General features: G+C 42.1%; 1 protein-coding gene across 8 annotated transcripts in view; it reads right to left on the reverse strand.

The window, feature by feature from the left end:
• Positions 1-16,794, reverse strand: part of LOC106567565 (rho guanine nucleotide exchange factor 12) — a 140,964-nt gene that overhangs the window by 35,058 nt on the left and 89,112 nt on the right. For 7 of the 8 annotated variants that reach the window (XM_014137024.2, XM_014137030.2, XM_014137025.2 and 4 more), the window contains 10 exons: positions 14,453-14,572; positions 14,130-14,243; positions 13,482-13,607; positions 13,256-13,354; positions 12,671-12,781; positions 7,318-7,416; positions 5,525-5,567; positions 5,202-5,307; positions 3,449-3,586; positions 2,410-2,442 (listed from right to left, as the gene is read on the reverse strand). In XM_014137024.2, coding sequence (XP_013992499.2) covers positions 2,410-2,442; positions 3,449-3,586; positions 5,202-5,307; positions 5,525-5,567; positions 7,318-7,416; positions 12,671-12,781; positions 13,256-13,354; positions 13,482-13,607; positions 14,130-14,243; positions 14,453-14,572 — 989 coding nt within the window. The remainder of the gene's footprint in view (positions 1-2,409; positions 2,443-3,448; positions 3,587-5,201; positions 5,308-5,524; positions 5,568-7,317; positions 7,417-12,670; positions 12,782-13,255; positions 13,355-13,481; positions 13,608-14,129; positions 14,244-14,452; positions 14,573-16,794) is intronic. The other variant, XM_014137028.2, reaches the window with a different exon arrangement.

Raw genomic sequence — 16,794 nt, forward strand, 5'->3', positions numbered from 1 at the left:
TATCGTCGAAGGAATGAGCATTACACCGAGGCCTGTACTCTGGAGTGGGATCGGTTTGGAGGTGGAGGGTCCGTCATGGTCTGGGGTGGTGTGTCACAGCATCATCGGACTGAGCTTGGTGTCATTGCAGGCAATCTCAACGCTGTGCGTTACAGGGAAGACATCCTCCTCCCTCATGTGGTACCCTTCCTGCAGGCTCATTCTGACATGACTCTCCAGCATGACATTGCCACCAGCCATACTGCTTGTTCTGTGTGTGATTTCCTGCAAGACAGGAATGTCAGTGTTCTGCCATGGCCAGCGAAGAGCCAGGATCTCAATCCCATTGAGCACATCTGGGACCAGTTGGATTGGAGGGTGAGGGCTAGGGCCATTCCCTCCAGAAATGTCCGGGAACTTGCAGGTGCTTTGGTGGAAGAGTGGGGTAACATCTCACAGCAAGAACTGGAACATTTGGTGCAGTCCATGAGGAGGAGATGCACTGCAGTGCTTAATGCAGCTGGTGGCCACACCAGATACTGACTGTTACTTTTGATTTTGACCCCCCCCTTTGTTCAGGGACACATTATTCCATTTCTGTTAGTCACATGTCTGTGGAACTTGTTCAGTTTATGTCTCAGTTGTTGAATCTTGTTATGTTCATACAAATATCTACACATGTTAAGTTTGCTGAAAATAAATGCAGTTGCGGTGAGAGGACATTTCTTTTTTTGCTGAGTTTATGTGCACCATGTCATTGCTCTCTCTCTTGCTCTGCTGCTGGTGCATCATGTGTATCTTGCTACTCTAATGGCGAGGGGCTGAAGTTCATTGGTTGAACTCAAATTGCTAGGGCCCACATGGGGGAAAATGGTGCAGCACATCTTCCTGAAAAACTGTTGCATTCAAACTAGGGATTTTTTGGCTAATTGAAGTAAGACAATAATTCTGCTCATAGATTATGCATGTTTGAACTACACATTGACACATCCAGCCCAAAGCGGGATGTTTAAAAAATAAATACTTTGTCACCAAAGTTCTGGAGCATGTCTTTAATTAACTGTTAATATTACCATAAATACACTTTCAATTAATATTAAAGGTCCAGTACAGCCATCTTGATCTTAATAATATGAAATAATTTACAATCATTCAACCATCATATTGATTAACTGCAATAATAATTATACTTTTTAAAAGAAAGTCTCATGATACATAAATGTCTCTCGAGGCTCTTTGAAAACAGTCATTATAATATGACACATTATCAACCAATAGAAGTATATTTAGGGAAAATCTAATGAAAAGGTTAGGACATGTTTCTTCAAACCTGACCTGATCAGTTTTTACTATCACCGTATTCTTCAATACGATTAATTATCTCAGAACAGGGTCGAGTTCATAAGGGAGTGCAAACGGAAATAAAATTGTATTTTTGCATTGGACAAGACCAGGTAGTCCCTCGCCATTTCAGTCAGTTCTCTTCCATTTGGTGCCTAATGAACAAGACCCAGGCCTAACTGAAAGTGTGTAGTACCACAGATCTCCAGCAGATAGAGTGAGAGGACTCTATGATAACCACTGATGGCAGACTCTCAGGATGCATCCCAAATGGCACCCTATTCCATATATAGCACAATACTTTTGGGCAAAAGTAACCTGTGCCACACTAACAGCTTTTCTCACAGGATGGATACACAACATACTGATGGAATTCATGGAACTCAATATAATTTAAAATGACTAAAACCAAATCGAAACTATGTAGAAATTATAAGGACCTGCATTCATACAGTTTCTTGACTGTGTCCAGCTCGCTAATAATCACTGAAGAGTATTAAACCAATTATCAGAGAACATGATTCCAATACACTTTAACTTCAGAACAGGGCCCGCATTCACAAAGCATCTGATAGTAGGGGTGCTGATCTAGGATCAGGTCCCCCTGTCAATATAATAATATTCATTATTATCCAAAAGAGGTGAAATTATCTTAGATCAGCATTCCTACTCAGAGAATACTGGCCCAGATAAAGTATGTGTGATTCACCTTGACCTTCACGAGTAATTGAACACATACATTTAAGTCATTTAGCAGACACTCTTATCCAGAGCGATTTACAGGAGCAATTTGGATTAAGTGACTTGCTCAAGGGCACATCGATCGATTTTTCACCTAGTTGGCTCAGGGATTCGAACCATCAACCTTTCAGTTACTGGCCCAACGCTCTTAACCATTAGGCTACCTGCCGCCCCAACCCTGCTACAACCACTGTATGACAACACACACTCACTTGAATTTTTTCAACAATCAACACTGCTACTTCCACTGTCTAGAGTAGACTCTAGCATGACCTAAGACCTATCAAGTCTTATTCTGACATCATGTGGTTATAGTTAAATGGAACATAGAAAAATCCCACTTCTTACCACTTCTCCTCTTCTGTGGGCTGTGACGTCAGCCTGGAAGGATAAAAACACACACAGGGTTAACTGACGCTCACACACAAACCACACACAGCTTCCCTTATGCTACAAAAAGACACATGTGAAGTCTGCTGGTGTAATGGTAATACAGTTCCATTAGCCTATGGGTTTATGTCAGGGATGGGCAACTTTGATAGGGGTGGGGGCCACAAAAAAAATCTGAACTCATCATGAGGGGTTGCAGTGGCTCGCGGGTCTGCATACCCACATCCATACCCACACAATGCAGTCAGAGCTGGCCCCAGACGTTTTGGGGCGCTAAGGGAAATTTAGTTGAGGGGGCCAACATTTTAATGGCCCCCCTCTTGACAGCAGAGAGAAAAAGGTTTGAGTTAATTTCCTGCAAGTCTTCACATTTTTCAATAGGGTGGAGAGAAACGTTTGCAGTTTTTAATATGATATCTGAGTGAGAGTGGCTAACAAAATCAATGGGGGCCCCCGGTCAGTAATTCAACCATGATTACTACAAGTTTAGATCGCTGGCTAGACTAACTTACTAGTCCACATTTTTTTGGCCTGTGCTGACATGGGCTAATTGAGTGACTATCAGTGACTGAAATAACAAGAGAAAAACTGCTGATGCACAAACATTTTTTGAAATTGCACCTGGTGTATTCTACTATTCGAACTAAGTAAGTAAGTAGACACACCAACTGAGGATTTTTCTCTTATCAAAAAAACACCCCAAAAGCCTGTTTCAAAAGGCTATCCTATCTATCTACAGCCCTGTAATCTGTCCAGTTCGGAGTGTTTGAGGCCCGGAGAACAGAGACACGCAAGCACTCACTGACCTGGAAATAACCACCAGAATGGCTGTATGTGTGTGTGTCTGTGTAACAGCTTTCTTTGACCTGACTCTTGTGCCATGTTGTCATTCACTAATCTCGATGATGCTGGTAATGTCTGTGTCTCTGTGTGTGTGTGTGTGTGCGCGCACGTGGTTCTGTCCCTGTGTGTGTGTGCATGTATTTCAGAGACTTACAAGACGTCCTCTATCTTGGAGATGATGTGTTCGGCACAGGAGCGTTCTCTATCCAGCGCCACGCGGTCTCTCACCCTCTCTGTGTCCAGTTTAGCCAGCTCCCCCTCTGCCAAGGTCAGGCCCATGCTGCGCTTCTGCCTGTAGACACATACAGGCAGACACACACAGATGAATAGACAAAAACAGGCAGACACGAACGCGCGCACACACACAAATGATTAATCCATGCATTAATTATGTGCACATCATCTTTGAGAAGTGAGTGTGTGCACGTGTGTGTTTGTAGTGTGCATTTATGGTGTGTGTGTGGGTTTGTAAATATACTAAATACAATCACGTCACCAAATAATTTATTAAAACACACTATTTTGCAAAGAAGGTCTACAGTAACCACAACAGCACTCTGTCAGGTAGCACCGTGGTGTAGTCGGAGGACAGCTAGCTTCCGTCCTCCTCTGGGCACATGGACTTCAATACAAAACCTAGGAGGCTCATGGTGCTCACCCCTTTTCACTTATACAGTAATTATGATGTCTTGCAGCATGAACTGACATGTTGTCCACCCAATCAAAGGATCAGAGAATTAATCTTGCACTGAAAGCATAAGCTACAGCTAGCTAGCACTGCAGTGCATACAATGTGGTGAGTAGTTGACTCAAAGAGAGAGAAAGACAATAGTTGAACAGTTTTGAACAAATGCATTTCTTCCAAAATGAAGGAGAAGCAAGAGAGAAAAATATATATAGAGAGATGTCATTTTTTTCACTTTCAGTTTCACTTACTTCGCTAGCAAATGCAGCTAGCTAGTTTAGCCTACTGAATCACCCTGCTCAAACAGAGGGATGCTGTTAGCTAGCTGGCTGGCTATGAGGTCAAGGTAAGCTTCAAGTTTTACGCCGTAGTAACTACTTACTGCCTGATTGTAGCAGGTTTACCAACGAGTTAGTTCTAATAGCTATGCTGACTATGGTTTTTTCCTGGTCACATACAGCTGATGTGTTGTGCATTGAAGTCCACAAGCGAAGGGAAGAAGTGAGAGGAGGAGAGAGCATAGATGCGAGAAGGAATACAACATGACTGTGTTTACGTGTGATCAGGGGGTGTATTCATTCTGCCGATGCTGTTGAAGAAACATTTCTTAAACGGAACAAAATGTGAATAAAATACTTGTATTTGTCCTATAGAAACTCATTTGCAACTGTTGGACTAATGATTTCATCCTATATCAGCTCGATGCAGGCAAGAGTGTGCAAGGTAGTATTGAATTTCACTGTCTGTCCATGTGTCACTGGCTTTCACCTCAAATTTGTCTCACGACCTACGTTGTAAACTTTCATTCATAGGCTAGGTTGTAGCAACCTCATGATGGGTAGAGGGAAAATGTTAGTATCATGTTGTAGCCTAAACCTATTGCTGTTACATTGAACTGGGTGAATGGAATGTATTATTATAATTATTATTTATTATCTATTCATAGTCACTTCACCCCCACCTACATGTAAAAATTACCTCATCTTCTTGAACTGCACTCTTGGTTAAGGGCTTGTAAGTAAGCATTTCACGGTAAAGTCTACTCTTGTTGTATTTGGCACATGTGACAAATAAAGTTTGATTTTAATATGAATGACAGTCATCCAATATGCTGTAATAGAAATAAGGCCATGCTCATGAAAAAATAAATGTCGTCACTCATCTTAAACGGCACTGCCGCCACTGGTGTACATGTGTCTGTCTAAATGCGTGTGTGTGTGACCTGAAGTCCTCTAGGTTCCCCTGGATGTCTGGTAGCAGTGTGTCCTGTAGCAGCTGTGTGTACTGTCTGTGTAGCTCCTCTGGGATCAGCTCAGGTCTCCGCCGATCTGGGAACACACAACAGCATGTTAGCCAACACACACACACACACGAACGAGCAGGCACACACACACACACTCACACAGTCTCAAGCTGTCTTTCTTTTTTGGAAACGTTCTAATCAATTACACTAGACGATACACTACTGTATTGCTATAACTGTTACTAAACTTATACAAGACCTGAGAGGATTATGTGAAAACAAAAAGGGTTGAAACAGCTTACCTAGTTCAGAGGCAATAGACTCAGGCACAGCTACTTTCAGATTCTGCAAGGGAAAAATAATCAAATATCTAACCAAAAAAAAGACTCTTTCAGCAACAAATCCCAACAAACACAAATATAATTTCCTTTTCCTCCATCATAGCAGATAAAGACTACATTTAAGACAATACTAAGCATCTTGCAGATCAGCAGAAGCACACCGTTAGTAAAGGAACTTGGCTGTCCAGACACACTCGCACCTAGTGGACAAAGGTTCCTCGAGCAACATAGGGAAGACTGGAGAGAAGATAGAAGAGCAGAAGAGAGGAAAAAAGAGGATCTGATGGATGGTGCTGGGGTTTTAATTCACACACGCTAGTAATGTGCGGGTTGACTCATAACCCGCAGATCCTGCAGTAATATCCACGAGGCGGGTTTAGGGTCATGAAATAGTGTGTGGCTGAAGGGTGGGTGGCTGGCTGGCGGGTTGAATAAAGAGACCACAATACCTTAAAAAGTCCATAAATGTATCATTCTTGTGCAATTTATATCTATAGGCTACATTTCTTTAATTATGTGACGCTATCTGGTACCAGTGCATAACCCTAAGATTTAGGGCCTAACAGTACGTGCATCAAATAGCTTGCAGGCCAATTGCCAAATACTTTTGGGAACGGGCAGAAAAAGTTAACGTCAATCCACGGCGGCTAAAAAAGAACTGTGTCTTTAATTGAATAAGAGAAAAGCTGAGAAATGGAGAGTTGAAAATAAAGTGAAGGGAGGGCCAGAAAAATAATGTTTAGAAAAGATTTGGTGAAGTGGTAAAAGAGGATGATAGCATTGCTATCAGCCATGTTATGTGTGATGATTGTGAGGTGCTGTACAAATTCGACAGTCAGAAGACAGGGACTTCAAGTAGGCCTATGGCATGTCAAGAAAACTATAGCCTACTGTTCAGATCGATTAAATGGAAAATGAAATCAGGACACTGATTGTAGGTCTATAACCTCTAACATAGTGTTAATATTTTTATATGATTTAACTATGCAAGTCAGTTAAGAACAAATTCTTATTTACAATGACACCCTAACCCGGACGACGCTGAGACAATTGTGCACTGCCCTATGGGACTCCCAATCACAGCCGGTTGTGATACAGCCTGGAATCGAAACAGGGTCTGTAGTGACGCCTCTAGCACTGAGATGCAGTGCCTTAGACCGCTACGCCACTCAGGATCCTACAGAAGTAAGCGTTTCTTGCAGTAAAATTATATAACAAATGTAGGCAAAAAAATGTACTCTGGAACAGCAGTGGAGAAATACAATTTATTTCTTTCAGCATCTTGAGAAAATGTGAATACGCAGTTAGATACCGTCTGTAGAGGTGCTATCTTTATCAGCAGCTGATAGTATTTCAACCACACATAAAATATGCATCCAAGCCAAACTGAAATCTTATCAGAACATGTTGGGTCGTTTTCACAGCTTTCTATTTCCTTACAACCGGTCAAACTGATGTCATTTGAAAATTTTGTCCAGAAAATCATAGGTGTGGGGGAGCTGTCGCTGTGGGACGTTAAGTGTGTTGCTTAAGGGCACAATGACATCTAGGGTTTGATACCAGCAACCCTCTGGTTGCCAGCTCATCTCCTGCCAGATTTTTCCCATCGGATCCGGAGATTCGAACTGGCAACCTTCTGGTTGCAGGCTCGCCTCTCTAACCGCTAGTGTGTTTGTATGCATGTGTAATTGCATGCATCCATGCGTGCCTTTGCGTGTGCTCCCACATAATGTATGTGTACATGTGTGTCTTACCGCTGCTCGGTCCATAAAGAAAGTATAGAAATCCATGAAGATCCGTCTGGTCTCTTTGGAGTTGGTCTGCTTGTACAGGTCAGCGTAAAGGTAGCACAGCTAGGAGAGGACAAGGACAACATTAGGTCTTAAATACTGACCAATGCCTTCTTGGGTCAAACCACCAAAGTGCTAGAGAGTAAATGCTGTACCCTATTAGAAAAAATTGTTTATTAGGGATGCAAAATGTCACCATATTTTATTTTGGGACAGTTACCAGAATTTTGTACACCTTGGGCTCTATTTTAACAAACCTAACGCAATGGTACATCTAAGCGCAGGCAGTAACACTGTCAGAAATATTTTACAATTTTCGGCGCACTTGCTGCTGTTGCGGTGAAAGGGCTGGGTTGTGATGAATAAACAAGTTGTGGGTGTGTCGAGGCTAGGCCCTTCATTGGCCAATCAGAATGTGCTCCATGGCGAAATATGTGACTCGTTTCAGGAAACTAGGCATATGGCGCACGTCACTACTTCACAGGAGCGTAATTTTTTTATCAAAATGCATTTTTGGGCAGGAAGGCCTTTCTAGTGACTTAATAACAAACTTGTATCCCATCCATAAATACAAATACAATTGTTAAATTATGAGCCTAGTTGGTTTAGCCACGGAAAAAGACAGGAACCTTCCCGCTAGCGATGATTGGCTGAGATAATGGATGGGCTGGACATGCCGGGAGATAAGTTTGGATTGGTCTGCCATGTAGCTCGCTTCTGTCAATAACGTGAGCTGTTAAGTATGTGTGACAGTTCTTTCTACCAAGCCGTTTTTGAAAGACATAACATTAGACATTGAGACCTACAAACGTTTTGCTACTTTTCTCAACAACATTGATGCCCTGAATTTAGCAGGCGCTATTGACAGATCAGTAGGAAAAAGTGATGGGCTACTTTCTGCACACATCCTTAGTCCTGTATTGACACTTTGCCTGTTTGATGGTTCGTCTGAGGGCATAGCGGGATTTCTTATAAGCTTCCGGGTTAGAGTCCCACTCCTTGAAAGTAGCAGCTCCAGCCTTTAGCTCAGTGCGGCTGCACTGGTTGGGGTATGTACGTATGGTCACTGTGGGGACGACGTCATCATTGCACTTATTGATGAAGCCAATGACAGATGTGGTGTACTCCTCAATGCCATTGGCGGAACCCGGAACATACTCTAGTCTGCGCTAGCAAAACAGTCCTGTAGCTTAGCATCTGCTTCATCTGACCACTTTTTTATTTATCTAGTCATTGGTGCTTCCCGCTTTAATTTTTGGGAGAGCTTTGTATGCATATCTGTGTGTGGAGTATAGGTGGTCCAGAGTTCTTTTCCCTCTGGTTGCACATTTAACACGTTGATAGAAATAAGGTAAAACTGATTTAAGTTCCCCTGCATTAAAGTCCCCGGCTACTAGGAGCACCACCTCTGGGTGATCGTTTTCTTGTTTGCTTATGGCGGAATACAGCTCATTCAATGCTATCTTGGTGCCAGCCTCTGACTGTGGTGGTATGTAAACAGCTCCAAAGAATATAGATTAAAACTCTCTCGGTAGGTAATGTTGTCTGCAGCTTATCATGAGAAACTCAGGCGAGCAATGGCTCAAGACTTCCTTAGATATCGTGCACCAGCTGTTGTTTACAAAAATACATGAACCGCCGCCCCTTGTCTTACCAGACGCCGTTGTTCTATCCTGCTGGTACATTGTATAACCAGCCAGCTGTATGTTGATATTGTCGTCATATAGCCACGACTCCGTGGAGCATAAGATGTTACAGTTTTTAATGTCCCGTTGGTAGTTTAATCTTCCCAATAACTCGTCCATTTTATTGTCCAAAGACTGCATGATGGGGATTTATTAGATCGCCTCCTATTCCTCAGAAGGCAGCCCGCCCTCCGGCCTCTCTTTCTCCGCCTCCTCTTCATGCAGATCACTTGGGTTGGGGCCTGTTCCCGAGGGAGCCGTATATCCTCCACCTCGGGCTCGTCAGAGTCGTTAAAGAAAAAAGATTCTGATAGTCCGTTGTGAGTAATCGCAGACCTGATGTCTAGAAGTTATTTTCGGTCATAAGAGACGGTAGCGGCAACATTATGTACAAAAATAGTAAAAAAATAAGTTACAAACAACGCAGATAAACAAACTAAAAAACACAATCGGTTGGGGGCACGTAAAACGCCTGCCTTCTGCTCCGGCGCCATTTTTTCACAAGTACTATCACTGTACCGTTTACACCTTCTGTATCCTGTGCATGTGACAAATAAACTTAGATTTGATATAGCATGTGTTTACCACATGGCCAAACATGTGAATCCTTAAAGAGATGGGTGGGGTTACGGCTTAACTTCTTGGTGACAGGGGGCAGTATTCGGAAATTCAGATGAATAACGTGCCCAAATTAAACTGCCTGCTACTCGGGCCCAGAAGGTAGGATATGCATATTAGTAGATTTGGATAGAAAACACTCTGAAGTTTCTAAAACAGTTTGAATGATGTCTGTGAGTATAACAGAACTCATACGGCAGGCAAAAACCTGAGAATAAATCCAACCAGGAAGTGGTTTGTAGTTTTTCAAGTGATTGCCTATCCAAACTAAAAAGTGGGGTTACAAGCTTATCAACTTTCAAAGCAGAATAACTTTCCCATTGTTCCTCAACTGCAGTATATGATATACCATTATCTAGCTCTGAGTCTGTACTTTTATCCAATGTAAAAAACACAATTTCAAATGTTGCTACATAAGACCGAATCGAGGCGGTTGGTCACATATGCGGTTGCTTCAAGTTGTGTACTTACGGTCTTTTATGTATTGCTTTGGAATCAACCCCAATTCCAATGTTATTCCATTATAGTTTGTTAAATGGGTTACAGCAATGAAATAACAAACTGTAGATCTATCTTTGCTAAATACGTTAACTTGAACCCATTTGCAGTCCACATTGCTCTAATTAATCGCATAGTACCTAGGACCATGCCTCTGGACTACCTGGCATGATGACTCCTTGCTGTCCCCAGTCCACCTGGCCATGCTGCTGCTAGTTTCAACTGTTCTGCCTGCGGCTATGGAACCCTGACCTGTTCACCGGACGTGCTTGTTGCACCCTCGACAACTACTATGATTATTATTATTTGACCATGCTGGTCATTTATGAACATTTTAACATCTTGACCATGTTCTGTTATAATATCCACCCGGCACAGCCAGAAGAGGACTGGCCACCCCTCATAGCCTGGTTCCTCTCTAGGTTTCTTCCTAGGTTTTTGGCTTTTCTAGGGAGTTTTTCCTAGGGAGTTTTTCCTAGCCACCGTGCTTCTTTCACATGCATTGCTTGCTGTTTGGGGTTTTAGGCTGGGTTTCTGTACAGCACTTTGAGATATCAGCTAATGTACGAAGGGCTATATAAATAAATTTGATTTGATTTGATTTATAGGGGCTAGGCCTACTGTCAATTGCATTATGGCTGAGCATGGACATGCCAAACAGTGTCAATAAGCAAGATTAAATAATAATTTAAATCAAATTCTAAACAAAATAAACAACAACTTGTTTTAAATAGGCTATGCCACACTTACAGGCACCATCATTTCTTTTCGTGGGTATAAAATATTAAAACAAGGCAGACTATGGAGGGTTTTACACACATCCAAACATTTCACAGTAGCTGGATCCAATATAGATCCAATATATACACTACCATTCAAAAGTTTGGGGTCACTTAGAAATGTCCTTGTTTTTTAAAGAAAAGCAAATGTTTTGTCCATTAAAATAACATCAAATTGATCAGAAATACAGTGTAGACATTGTTAATGTTGTAAATGACTATTGTAGCTGGAAACGGCATATTTTTTTAATGGAATATCTACATAGGCGTACAGAGGCCCATTATCAGCACCATCACTCCTGTGTTCCAATGGCACGTTGTGTTAGCTAATCCAAGTTTATCATTTTAAAAGTCTAATTGATCATTAGAAAACCCTTTTGCAATTATGTTACCACAGCTGAAAATGGTTGTGCTGATTAAAGATGCGATAAAACTGGCCATCTTTAGACTAGTTGAGTATCTGGAGCATCAGCATTTGTGGGTTTGATTACAGGCTCAAAATGGCTAGAAACAAATAACTTTCTTCTGAAACTCGTCAGTCTATTCTTGTTCTGAGAAATTAAGGCTATTCCATGTGATAAATTGCCAAGAAACTGAAGATCTCATACATCACTGTGTACTACTCCCATCACAGAACAGCGCAAACTGGCTCTAACCAGAATAGAAAAAGTTGTGGGAGGCCCTGGTGCACAACTGAGCAAGAGGACAAGTACATTAGAGTGTCTAGTTTGAGAAACATACGCCTCAAGTCCTCAACTGGCAGCTTCGTTAAATAGTACCCGCAAAACACCAGTCTCAACATCAACAGTGAAGACGCGACTCCGGGATGCTGGCCTCTAGGCAGAGTTCCTCTGTCCAGTGTCTGATTTCTTTTGCCAATCTTAATCTTTTCTTTTTATTGGCCAGTCTGAGATATGGCTTTTTCTTTGCAACTCTGCCTAGAAGGCCACTATCCCGGAGTCACCTCTTCACTGTTGACGTTGAGACTAATGAAGCTGCCAGTTGAGGACTTGTGAGGCATCTGTTAACCGTTAATAATCACCGCGTGCAATACGGTTTGGAAACATCAGAAATTCTACTTTCATATCACTCCAAAATTATTTTAAAAATACAAAAGATGCACTTACTGTGCTCCATTTTAACAGATTCCCATGGAGGTGTTTTGCATTGCACTTCCTGAGCTAATGGAAACTCGGTAGGGAACAAAAAAAAACATCTCAAAGCTGTGTTTCACAAAGAACCTTATTGGAAATTTGTGGTAAAACAGCTAACAGTAAGTGTATCTTTTGTATTCGTAAAGTTATTTTGGGATCATAATTAAGTTTCCAAAACCATATCGCAACCAAAGATAATGTTTCTAGAAAGAGCGTTTCACATTCGACCAGATCACCTCAGCTAATCAAAAGGGGCGTAGAATGAGCCCAATGTAGTATTGGATTCATGAGAAGGGCTAACCTAACCTATGACATGACCCGTCACCTTATGTATTACTGCTCCCCGTTGAAAGAAGTGACATCTCAAAAAGACAAACAAAAAATGATACAACCCAAATGGTTCCTAGCCTTCCACGCATGCTTTATGTCCCTAACACCAAAACAAAATAATATTAAATGTATATATATTTTTTTATACAACTTAACTAGAGAATCTAATAGAAAAACACAACACTTTAATAACCTTGGTGTGCGCGCGTGTGTGTATATGTACAGTGAGCGTGTATGTATGTGGTGGTCTTACCAGAGGTGCAGGGTCAAACTGAGAGACCACGTGATGGAGGAAGGCGGCCAGGTGTGCGGGCCGAGACTTGAGCAGCTCTATACTCTGGAAACAACAACACTGACCATTGATCTGAGAGACAGGGAGATAGAGAGATAGAGAGACAGGGTAGAGATCAACAGAAAGATAGAGTTGAGTAAGAGAGAGATATCAACTCCGTTGTCTTGTGGTAAAAGTGTTTTCACCCTGAGATTGAGAGGTTGGCGGTTTGATCCCCGGTCGAATCATACCAAAGACTATAAAAATGGGACCTGATGCCTCTTGGCATTCAGCATTAAGGAGATGGATTGCGGTAAGGCGCTGTGACAGACTAGCATCCTGTCCGGGCGTGTACTTTTACATCAATCTGCCTCACGCTACTGTCTTGGCTTTATTTTCCCAGGCTTGCTAAGAGAGAGAGAGTCATCGAGAGAATGAGACAGACAGGCACAAAATGAGAGACAGCCAGAGAGAGATAGACAGCCGGAGGCAGTCAGACGGAGCCAGACAGTCAGAGCCAGACAGACACGACAGCTAGCCAGCAGTCTAGCAGTAGTCCACCAGTACCTCTTCCTGCTCGGTGTCAAAGTAGTCGTCCTCTGCTCCGATGATCTGGGGGTTGAGACGGGACAAGGGGCTGCCCACACTACACTGGAAGTTACAGTTCTGAATCACACACACACACACACACACACACACACACACACACACACACACACGAGCATGACTTCCTTCTAAATCTAGTGTTGGGAGTAAACAACAAATATACTGTGTGTGTGCGTCTCTGTCTCACCAAGTCCGGCGTGTCCTCGGCGTCAGGTGAGGGGCAGGAGTTGAGGCTGTCTCGGGGGTTAGTCTTTGGGCTATGGCAGGGGGTCTCTCTTTGGCACGGACTCTCAGGGAGGGGACTGGGAGACACCTGAAATACAGAGACACACACACCATTCACATACTGTATAACATTTGCCAGTCTCCGATTTTGAATGGGCATTGTGGTAGTGATGCCACACGCTCCAGTCAAATTTTCTGATAGAAAAGTATTCGGGGCTCCCGAGTGGCGCAGTGGTCTAAGACACTGCAGTACCTGGTTCTAATCCAGGTTGCATCACATCCGGTCGTGATTGGGAGTCCCATAGGGCGGCGCACAATTGGCCCAGCGTCGTCTGGGTTTGGCCGGGGTAGGCCGTCATTGTAAATAAGAATTAGTTCTTAAACTGACTTGCCTAGTTAAAATAGGAATTGGCATTTCAGTTTACTTCCTGGCTGACCCTGTATAAGGCATATTTCACAGCACCTATTGGGTGTATGTGACAATAAAACATATGATGATAATTTTTTATTCCAGTACAATGGTATTGTATTGAGAATGCCAATTCACATGTAGTTGTCATGGAGCGTCTGGTGGTGATAATAGACAGGCTAATTGGCCAGGTTGACTCACAGTGTTATTGGTCCAGGTTCCGTTGCTGCCGCTCTCTACCTGTGAGGGGGTCTGCTCTCCATCAGCCACCCCAACGCCCCCCCCCTCACCGTCCCAGGCGGAGAGGGAGCCATCCTGAAAACACACACACCTACTATAAATGGGTGGCAGGCCAGGCAGTAACTGCGCTGTCCCTTTGAGAGTGTGTCTGTACCTGTGAGATAGAGACAGCAAGAGAGTGTTTGTGTGTGTGTGTGTGTCTATGGGAGAGAGAGTGTGTTTGTTTTTGTGTGCTTGTTTACATATGCACGTACATGTGTGTGAACATATGTATGTGTGTATACCTGAGGTGTGCCTGTGGCCTTTCTGAGCTGGCCATGCAGCAGAGGAATGTGTTTCTTGGCCTCCTGGATGTCCTTCAGTACTTTCGCTATGGGGTTCCTGCTGTACTCATCCTTCATAGCCTGGACATAACGTGACATAACACAGGACACAGCACACGTAAGGAGAGGAATTAGGTAGAAAGGGAGGGGGCGGGTGGGTGGAAGAGAGAAGAGGAGGTGTGTATGTATGTATGTATGTATGTATGTATGTATGTATGTATGTATGTATGTATGTATGTATGTATGTATGTATGTATGTATGTGTGTGTGTGTGTGTGTCAGTGAAAGAGAGAGGGAGAGTGTGTGTGCGTGTACATGCGTGTTTGTGTGTCCAGTTCCCACAGTCCTAGTTTTAGTTCATGGTCTATCATAGAAGGAAGTGAAACTAAGGGGAGGGCAACATGGGGTCAGTGTTTATCAGTGGTTACCCATGGTAACTGTAGTGGTAACTGTTTAGTGGTTAGGATTATTGGCTTTTGGGAAATGTAACCACTACTTTCTTAACAAAAATGAAAGGAATTCATAATAAAAAAAGACTTACAACAGAAACAGAAAAGACACAGCAGAAATAGAAAATCTAACATTACACATCAATGGTGAAGATACATGTAATACAGAAGCACTGAATATTCTAGAGGCAAAACAAAAGGACTTTGAGGAACTCAGGAAATATTAGCTTTCATTTATAAAAAATAAAGAGAAAATTTGATTGAGAATGGCAAAAAAAGCATCTAAGGTTTTTCCTAAACCTTCAATATAGAAACGCGACCAAAAAAATAGTTAAACAATGGAGAAATCCTTATCTCACTAACAGAGATCTTGAATGAGGAAGCAAAATAGTTTTTACAAATGTTCTCTTGTATTGCTCAAAGAACCAAAAAGTCCCTACCAGATATTATTCATCACGATCAGACGGGGTTTTTAAAAGGAAGATATATTAGAGACAACATTAGACATCCACTAGAAATAATGGAAAACTATAAGAATGCAGGGAAACCAGATATAATCTTTATAGCATAATTTCAGAAAGCATTTGATACAGTACATCTAGAATATGTTTATAAGTGCCTGGATTTTTTTACATTCTGGAGAATCTCTCATAAAATGGGTAAAAGTCAGGTACAATAAAATAATAAATTAAGGTTACTTCTGAGAACTTTGAATTGTCAAGAGGCGTAAAACAAGGTTGCCCTCTATCACCATACTTATTTATTATGGCCATTGAACTGTTAACTTGAACTATTTATTATTCTGGCTAATGATAACATTAAGGGGCAAAAAATTAAGGGATTAGAGATAAAAGTATCAATCTATGCCAATAATTCAAGTTCTCATGAGTCCTCAATCTTCAAGGGCCTCAATGTGAACCTGGATCATTTCTCCAGTTTGTGGACTAAAACCCAACTACAATAAGTGTACTATATTACGGATTGGGTCTCTAAAAGATACAAACTTTAAATTGTCATGTGTTCTCCCGGTTAAATGGTCAGATGGTTAAGTCGAAAAGATACAAACTTTATCCCGAAAAAGTTGAGCGATCTTGCAACGATTAATTTTGATCGAAAACTTAGCATAGTTACCTCTACGGTTTCAAGATTCTATCTATTTGCGGGAAGAATACCCAGATGAATTCTCTAGTGATATCGCACTTTACATATTTATTCATGATTCCAGGAGAATCCTGTTTCAAATCATGCGAGAGAAAAAAAAAATCACTTTATTTGGAATGTCAAACCAGATAAAGATAAATGCGTATATTTATAATGAACATGAGTTAAAACTATTAAATTAAACAAAACATCTCTCTTAAAGCCTTCATTGTATCTAAATCCAAACGGGTTTTCTAGGTAAGCTACTAAGACAGGCCCATCATATGTTTAAGACTGGGCTCTTTTAGCTTTTTGCAGTTCAAGGGTAATTTCAGTGTAGGAAAGGATGAAACAGCGTCTGTGCCACCAGTAAGTACAGATAGTAGTATAAATCCCCTCGCACGGTCCCCACAGCCGGACAACTTTCTCATGGCTTCTGGAGGGAAATGCTGTAGGAATGCTCAACCGGTGTCGCACATTCAGACAGAAACTTTCAACCGGTTCTCCCCATTAAGCAGCGAGTCGGAGTCAGAGGCCGAGCCTTCGCTGGTCTCTACTCCTCCCGTTACGGGGTCTGAGACGGCGAAGCCTCCCACCATTAGCTCTGACAAACTGAAAACCCTAGTCATTGGTGACTCCATTACCCGCAGTATTAGACTTAAAACGAATCATCCAGCGATCATACACTGTTTACCAGGGGGGAGGGCTACCAAC

The sequence above is a fragment of the Salmo salar genome, chromosome ssa13 (genome assembly GCF_905237065.1).
Source record: "Salmo salar chromosome ssa13, Ssal_v3.1, whole genome shotgun sequence".
NCBI lineage: Eukaryota > Metazoa > Chordata > Actinopteri > Salmoniformes > Salmonidae > Salmo > Salmo salar.